Source organism: Silene latifolia, chromosome Y, assembly GCF_048544455.1.
Source record: "Silene latifolia isolate original U9 population chromosome Y, ASM4854445v1, whole genome shotgun sequence".
Lineage (NCBI taxonomy): Eukaryota > Viridiplantae > Streptophyta > Magnoliopsida > Caryophyllales > Caryophyllaceae > Silene > Silene latifolia.
Genome location: NC_133538.1, coordinates 61,033,560 through 61,042,312, shown reverse-complemented (window position 1 = coordinate 61,042,312; position 8,753 = coordinate 61,033,560). Strand labels below are relative to the sequence as shown.

The 8,753-nt window shown below is 43.0% G+C and overlaps 2 protein-coding genes across 2 annotated transcripts; both read right to left on the bottom strand.

The window, feature by feature from the left end:
• Window positions 1–4,789: 4,789 nt before the first annotated feature.
• LOC141628170 (uncharacterized) lies at window positions 4,790–5,134 on the bottom strand. The gene has a single exon (XM_074441343.1). It carries the CDS (start codon window positions 5,132–5,134, stop codon window positions 4,790–4,792), a length of 345 nt encoding a protein of 114 aa, XP_074297444.1.
• A 522-nt stretch (window positions 5,135–5,656) lies between these two features.
• Window positions 5,657–7,564, bottom strand: LOC141628169 (uncharacterized). Its single transcript, XM_074441342.1, has 2 exons — window positions 7,043–7,564; window positions 5,657–6,550 (listed from the first exon to the last, which is right to left on the bottom strand). The coding sequence occupies exons 1-2, from the start codon at window positions 7,562–7,564 to the stop codon at window positions 5,657–5,659; spliced, it is 1,416 nt and encodes a 471-aa protein (XP_074297443.1).
• Window positions 7,565–8,753: the final 1,189 nt, after the last annotated feature.

Genomic DNA, 8,753 nt, shown 5'->3' with positions numbered 1-8,753 from the left:
AGGTTCGAACCTTCGGTTGTTCTCAAGATGGATATTGTTACCCCGAGCTAGGAATTATTCTTCCAAGAGCTTTAGCCTCTTCTCAGATTCAGTCAGAGGTGGAGCATTATGTTCTCCAGTTTCCTTGTTTTCCATGGCGTCGATACGGGTCTCGACGCGATCCAGGGTGACCTTAAGAGCGGTGAGCAGGCTGGCTAGCTGATCAGTCGTCACATCTCTGTTGTTATCGTTGTTGTTGTTGTTGTTGACAGACGAAGTTGAAGACAAGGCCATGACTCTGAGGCAGAAAAACGGCTCACATTATAACTCAATCCGACACGGTTCAAAGACTGAACGCAGACAACACAAAGGACAAGACAAAGATCAGACTCAACAAGAAGAGGGTGACCGTGTGTGGTTCCTCGGTGCTGACTCGATTTATGACGTGACGGTGTTGACCGAACTTTTGACACAAGTCCAATGTAACGGTGTGACGTCATTGGACGGGTCTCGTGGTGAGACGACTCATAAGTAAAGACCCATAAGTACGTTTGCTTCGACTCGATAGACACGAGGCAGAATTGGAATGGTGGACTGAAATTTTCGAAAATAGAAATTTTCAAAAAGATTCATTTGTCACTTTATGGACGGCTTCTGAAGATAGAGATCTCCGCAAGTCGATCAGTTGAAAGGGTTGTCTTAAGTTTATTTGCAAAAGACGGTTTGAGTTTGAGTCGGCTCGGAAAACAGTGTATCGTCTCCCAAGACGGTTTTTAAAATTCAAAATTGTATGTTTTGAAAATTGAGTTTGAAATGTTTGAAGAGGTCTCGGGGATGGTGCATGGTCCTCGGGATCTCAAAAGTGTTTCGAGAAAAGGGTGTGTACTTTTCTCGGGTTTTGAAAGAGCCATTGTCGGCGGAAAATGGGTTGAAATCCGTGTCTAGATGCGGCGATTATAACGGCGTAAAAAGATGATTCGAAATGGTTGTAGAAAACCGAGTTTGAAAATCGTCATTACGACGGCCTAGAAAGGCGTGTTGAAATGGTTATAAGAACAAAGTTTGAAAATCGTCATTACGACGGCACAAAAGGGTGTTTTTTTGAAAGTTTTGAAAATGACGCGGAAGGACTTATGATCAAGTAGCATATAAGCACTCACAGTTCATTATATTATGCATTATGCTGACACGGGTTTTGGCTTAGAAGGGTGGGTTACACACCAAGCAATCAAACCCCGATTTGCGAGAGGGATACCAATCCAAACAAAATGTGTAAGGAGGGTGCCCTAGCCTCGTGCTCGAATTGAAAGCTCTTTAACGAAACAGAAATGTGTAACGTCAATGGTATGCTTGACTCAATCGGGATTCGAAACGCGGGGATGATAAAACTCACGCCGACGAGATGAGCCAATTGGTCGAAAAGGGTTAGGTTGTGGGCCCGGACAGGGAACCCGACCGTGACCGTAATATCAATTAATGCATTCCAATCAAGACCCCGTTCAAGTCTCACCATCTAAGGATCACAAAGACGTAAGTGTCCTAGTTTTCCCCAGCAGAGTCGCCAATCTGTGGACATAGCCACCTACACGCCAAGTCAATCTGTTGGACGTATAGCGGTCTTTTGAAAGCCACGCTCGGCGGCGTAAAAATGATTTCGACCGGATCGTTTTAGATTGGTCGGTTTCGTCTCGGTAAGGGTCTCGAAACGATTAGAGATGTTCGGAGTCCCCACCAAGCATTTGTGGGATGCTTGGAACCCGTTCGAAATCCACTTTATACCTCGGTCAAATCGAAGCAAAAAGCAGCGTTTGACATAGGTACTAAAGATAAGGAAATCGTCCCTCTTTAGCATCCTATCTCTAGAATGACTCTTGTACGCCCTGGGTAAGGTCGTCCACTATCCAAAGTTTCTGAGTAAGAGGTGAAGGTATGTATTGGGAAGCCCTTTAATCAGACACCCAATCCCGCCCGCGGTAGCGGCCTCTACTGATCGATCTTGATTGGTTGAATGCAAAAGGATAAAACGGTTTAAATGCATGGATGCGCATCCAATAATTTAAACCTAACATGTGAGAGCTTTCTAAGTCGGTTGATTTAATCCAAGTATCAAGTATAAGATGTCGAGTTGGATTTATGGTTGATTTGCATGCAAGACGGAAATTAAACATCCATTTACCAAATTAGGTTTAGGGTGCATAACGTGATCCGTTTGTCTTGGTAAAGCGTTTTGCAAGTATGATTTTGAATAAGCAAATAGTCATCTGATCCGTCCTATATCCGGGCTAACCGGAGTCGGGATCGTCCTAGACGAGTGCTGGAAAGGGAGCAGGTCCTGTACCAGACGGCTACATGAGGCGCGAGCCAGCCGGCGGTACAAGGGGCCTCCCCTGGTTTTGAAAATGAGAAAGAAAAGGCATGCTTGAGGCGCGGGTCAACCTACGGTTATATGCCGTATTCTGGCCATTTAGAAAACGTTATAAAACGTGTTGGAAAATGGGTATTTGAACCCGATTTGACTTGAAAGGGTCGTTTAGACCGCATTTGTTGATTTGAGGAACGAGACTCGAATAATCATCATTTTTTTGATGATATTCGGTGTCGGGTTCGACTTGACAAGCTTGACATGAATAATTTTGAAAACAATTATGAACTAATTGTTTTAAGTTCATTTGGATGTAATTAGTCGATACTCATCATCGTACCCGGATTAAAATCCGGCATGGTATGTAGAACCAAGGATGACTTTGTGTTGGGGACTAATATGTTTGTTTCGAAAATGTAAAGAAGTGATGAAAGGCTTTAAAATACCTCCCAAAAATGTAATAAAAGGCTTTAAAATACCTTTTAAATGTTATTAACCAAATATTATCACCGAAACACGGATTTAACCGTCATGGTATGAGGAACCAAGGGTGAAAAATGTTTTATGGTTAAAACAAATGAAATAAAAAAAAGGGTTTGAAAATATTTGAAACGGTAAAAACCGATTGCAAATACGAAAATGAATTAAATGGGAAAGACGAGAACAAACACGGTTGAGTTCTGACCTGGACACCCCATTTAGGCGCGGGCAAGCCGGCGAACTAAGGGGCTTCTGTATCAGGCAAAAAATCAGTTTTGGCTCGTTTATTCCATGTTTTGGTTCATGTTATGCATGTTTTAGCATGTTGTATTCATGAAACAAATAAAAACATGATAAAAGAAGGATTTTTACACCCTCATACTTACATGTTTGGTTATGGCGAGAAACCGTTTTGGTAAGTAAAAAGAGTGTTTTAAGATTAGTGACGGTGTAGTGGTCGAAGTGATCGGTCAAGTGATTTAATGCACGATGACGGTACCAAACAATGTGTAAGGCTTGTATTTACGATCGGTAGGTCGTAAATACGCGTCGGATTGTGACTTAAGAAGTCGAGTCGAGAATTTTAAGAGAGAAAAGAGGGGGCGGACACTCGCGTAAGTTCTCAAATGGGGGAATTTGAGGGGTATTTATAGGAAAATAAGTGGTTGTGTGAATTTTGAGCGACGTGGCCACCTGGGCTGCTCAAAGAGGCGCGAGCCACGTCGCGGGTCTTCGAGTTGTCTTGTCGCTTTCACACAAGAGCAATCATGATTTGTTCTATCCTAGGATTTGTAGTCATATGTTTGGTACTTGACCATACATAAATCCGGGAAATCTTAGCATAGAAGGTTTTGAAAGTTTTGTTTTTGGTGGTTGACTCGGTTTGACTCGTTGTTGGAGTCGGGATTTGAATTTTTGAGTTGGTTTTTGGTCCGGTGTCGGTTTTGACCCTAGTTAGTGTCATTGTGACCCCGTCGTCGTGCATTAAACACTCCAGGTATTTTTGAAATGTTTTGAAATGTTTTATTTTCGAAATCATTTTAAGTTTTCCGACGTAAAGTTGTACACAAACTATCGATCAAACGCCGCGATTCCAAAGCATGTTATAGTCCGATAATCATCGGGTGTTTGTTGGAGTCTCAGCAGATACTGGGTATCTACAACATCCCAGATTATTGCAACATATTTTTGAGAAGTCTCTACGAGCAACGGCGTACATTTCTCTAAAGCACAAAATTGCACTTAACAAGATCAAGACAACATGGTTTAAAGAGACATGTTTTTTTATTTGGAAGTGTGGCTGCGCTCAAGCTACATGTTCACTCAAGCTGCCTAAGTACCTGTAAAGCAGAAAGTACTTTACAAGATCAAGCCGACGTAGTTCATAAGGAGGGTTGATGTTTGTTTAGAGGTGTGGCTGCACTTGAGCTACATGTTCACCCAGATTGCCTACGTACCTGTAAAGCACGAAGTACTTTACAAGATCAAGCCGACGTAGTTCATAAAGAGAGATGATGTTTGTTTAGAAGTGTGGCTTCACTTGAGCTACATGTTCACCCAAGCTGCCTACGTACCTGTAAAGCACGAAGTACCTTACAAGATCAAGCCGACGTAGTTCATAAGGACGGAAGGATTTTTTTTTTTTTTGGTATGCAGTTTAACCTTTTTCTTAAGAGCTTTGGTGTGCAGTTTACGCTCTTGCTTAGGAGCCTTCACTGTTAGGGTTTAAGAATAGTAACGCTTCAAAAACTTCCCATTGATTAGGCCTATACGAACGTCATCTTCATCCACAATTTTGTAAGCACCATTTGTGTAGACCTCCTGTACCACGTATGGACCATCCCACTTAGAGGTGAATTTACCAATTGGCTTGTGAGAGGTGATGATTGGCCTTCGTACTGCAAGGACGAGGTCTCCTACTTGGAAAGATCGAGGGCACACCTTTTTGTTGAATACGCGTGACAATCTTTATTGATAGCACTGGAGTTTTTGTTGAGCTTCTAATCTTTTTTCATCAGGAGCTTCCAACTCTGCTAATCGCAATTTGTCATTTTCGTCATCCGTGAGTCCTTCCTGAATAGCAATGCGTAAGGAAGGGATCTGCAACTCCAAAGGCAACACGGCCTCAACTCCATACACCAACGCGCACGGGATTGCTTGAGTAGGTGTTTTGCATGTGGTACGATATGCCCACAACGCCTCACCAATTCTTTCATGCCAGTCTCGCTTTGACTTTGCTACTACTTTTCTCAACAAGTTGCAAAGGGTCTTATTGAAGGCTTCAGCCAGACCATTTGCAGAAGCATTGTACATGGATGACTTGTATTGTTTGAACTTGAATTTTTCTCCCAGACTTGTCATCAGATGGTTGAAAAATTGTTTCCCATTGTCAGTTGTGATACGTTGAGGTACACCATATCTGTAGATGATTTGGGTTATAATGAAGTCCACAACATTTTCTTTCTTCACTTCCCGTAGTGTGATGGCTTCTGCCCATTTTGAGAAGTAGTCAGTGGCGGCGAGGATATACTCGTGTCTATTTGAGGCTTTTGGAGTAAGTGGTCCCACAAAATCAAGACCCCAAGCTTCAAAAGTCCATGAAGAAACAGTGGGGTGCAACGGCTCTGGCGGTTGGTGTATGAAATTTGCGTAGAACTGACAAGGTTCACATTTTTTCACGAAGTCCATACAATCTTGCACCATGGTTGGCCAGTAATACCCCATTTTCTTTACACGATCATGAAGTTTAGGCCCAGATTGGTGAGCGCCATAAATACCAGAGTGATCTTCATGCATTGCTTCAGCAGCTTCGTCCTTGCTTAGACATCTCAACCATTAGCCTGAGAAAGAACGTCTGTAGAGTGTCCCTTTATAGTGAATAAACTTTGGAGTACGTCGACGTATCTCAACCTTGTGTCTGGGATCATCAGGTAATTTTTGGTGGTCCAAGAAATCAATGATAGGTTGACGCCAATCATCTTCTTCGGCTGTGTAGACGCATATCATGTTGGTTGTGTCTACATTTTCTTCCCCTTCAAGGAAAGATACTGCCCAACGGTTGCAGACTGGGACTTGCATAGACTCTTCTACCCCCAGTGCCAAAGTGGCTGCAATATTAGCAAGCGCGTCAGCCAACTTATTGGCACTCCTTGGCACATGACCAACATGGATGTCGTCAAGTTGATTCAGCAGTTGTAATGCCTGTTGATGGTAGGGAATCAAGTCTTCCTTTTTCACTTCATATTCACCAAGGACTTGATTGACCACCAGCTTTGAGTCTCCATATATGTCCATATCCCTGACACCTATTTCGATCGCCATTTGAAGGCCGAGTATGAGAGCTTGGTATTCTGCCATATTATTTGTGCACAACTGAGTGAGTGTAAAGGCATATGGCATGAGATGATTTTGTGAAGTTACGAACACAACTCCAGCTCCAGCTCCATCTTGCCTTGTAGCTCTATTAAAGTACATCTGCCATGGAGGTAGAACGTCCATGTAGAAAATTTCTTCTCCTGGGAGGTCATCTGAAATTTCCCACTCTGCTGGCACTGGATGATTAGCAAAGAAGTCGGCGATAGCTTGACCTTTCACAGCCTTTTGAGGCACGAACACCAAGTCATACTGCTTAAGTAACACTGCCCATTTCGCAAGTCTTCCAGACAAGACTGGTCTTGAGAGTATGTACTTTATTGAATCAGCTTTTGAGATCACCCAGAAGTTGAGGCACTACATGCAGACGCATACCATTGCCCCCAGTGAGCGTTCTTGTGCTGCAATGTAGAAGACAAGTGGCTTTCCTGGAATTAGTGCCCCCAGAACTGGCGCATTGGCCAAGTACTTCTTGATGCTATCAAAAGCATTTTTGCATTTTTCATCCCATTGAAATGGAGCATTCTTTTTCATGAGATGGCTGAACAGCTGGCAACGCCCGGCTAAGTTAGAGATGAACCTTCGGATGTATGCCAAACGTCCTTGCAATCCACGCAACTCTTTCAATGTCTTTGGTTCCGGCATTTCGTTGATGGCTTTGGTTTTTGTTTGGTCAATTTTAATGCCTCTATGCCTGACCACAAACCCCAAGAACTTCCGAGATGTGACGCCAAATGCACACTCGAGTGGATTCATCTTGAGTTGACACTTTCTAAGTCTTTCAAAGACGGTTTGAAGGTCTTTGATATGGTCTTCTCTTTTCTTTGATTTGACCACCACGTCATTAACATAACACTCTATTGCATTATGCAGCATGTCATCGAAGATCTTTTGCATTGCGTGTTGGTACGTAGCGCCAGCATTCTTCAATCCAAACGGCATAACCGTGTAGTAGAAGATTCCTTTTGGGGTTCGAAAACTTGTTGCTTCTTGATCTTTAGGTGCCATATATATTTGATTATAACCAGCAGTACAATCCATGAATGAGAGTGCTTCATGACCAGTGGTTGCGTCAATCATCAACTCTGTAACTGGCAAAGGGAAATAATCCTTCGGGCATGCATCATTAAGGTCTCTGAAGTCGACACATATGCGCAATTGTCCATTCTTCTTTCTTACTGGGACAATGTTTGCTATCCAGGTAGAATATTTGACTTCGCGAATGAAACCTGCTTCTATGAGTTTGTTGACTTCCTTTTCTATTTCAGGTGCAAGCTCTGCCCTAAAACGACGTTGAGACTGCTTTTTGGGATTGGTGCCCTTCTTGATTGCTAGGCGATGAACTGCAATTTTTGGGCTGAGTCCAGGCATCTCTTTATAGCTTCAAGCGAAGACATATTTGTACTCGACCAACAACTTGTAGTACTCCTCTTCTTCTTCTTTAGTCAGCAGAGCGCTGACATAAATGGGTCGAGGATCTTCATTAGTTCCCAAGTTTAGTTCCTTGAGTTCATCTACAGTAGATTGTCCCTCGTCTTCAAGTGTTTTAGGGGCCTCGTTGGTCTCAACTTCTTCATTCTTGTCAGGTATCTCTTCTACTGTGATGTGATATGACGACGTTGTAACTTCTAAATCTCTTGGCTTCTTTGGACCAGAGGGACGTGAAGATGAAGGAACAGGCTCTTCAACACTTTTTGACTGGCTTGTTAGAACTAGTACGCGCCTCCTTGCCTTGAGTGGCTCATGCTAGATGATATCCACTACTTGCATACGCTTCATGCGAGATGGTATTGCGCTTCTCAAGTCATCACTTACTCTTACTTCCTCTTCATTTTGTTTTGCAGAAGTTGAGAGAGGACGGCCCTCATCAAAATTATTCTTGGGAGCCCCTAGTCGACTGAAGACCATTTTTGATGGAGTGCCAAAGCGATCATAGATTGTGCATTTCTTGCTTGTGTGCAACGAGGATGTTGATGTTCTGACTTCACTCTCACCTTGATTGCCCAGCTTAGCGAAAGCAGAAGTGTGTTTAATTGAAGCACTTGGCTTTCCCAGCCTTATAAATACATAAGGACGAGACTTTCCTGCAGTCGGACTTATTCGATCAAAGACTGAAGATGAATGTATCTTTTCTTCTTCTTTATTTTCTTAGACCTCTTCAACTGTGATGTGTTGAGAAGATGTAGTAGCCCCTTTTTTACAAGCACCAATCTTCATAGGCGCAGGAGATTCATATCCGAGCCCGACCCTGGTCACCATGAAGCTCCCATCTTGCTTGAATACTTCATGTTGCGCTTTGTTAAGACCGTACGGCTCAACTTCTATAACTTTGCCGAGAGGAGTCGGATTTGTAAAGTCATACCCAGCCTTCGTCAGTAGCTTGTAAGCATTGGAATCAAATATCCTCTTATTTTCCTCACTTGATGATTGACTGGATGAGCAGATGAAACCAGTTGGAAGAGGTCTCACAATTTTCGTTTGAGATGAACTTGGCAGAGGTGTAACAACTTTGGCCACCCATTCCTGCTTGATCACCTGACTTGAATTTTTATCCTTAGGC

Excerpts from the sequence above, each read along its gene's own strand:
- LOC141628170 (XM_074441343.1), bottom strand. The coding sequence starts at position 5,134 with ATGTACAATGCTTCTGCAAATGGTCTGGCTGAAGCCTTCAATAAGACC.
- LOC141628169 (XM_074441342.1), bottom strand. The coding sequence starts at position 7,564 with ATGCCTGGACTCAGCCCAAAAATTGCAGTTCATCGCCTAGCAATCAAG. Across the intron at positions 6,551-7,042 it reads ATAATGCAATAGAGTGTTAT|TGCCTCAACTTCTGGGTGAT; the intron begins GTTAATGACGTG and ends GTCTGCATGTAG.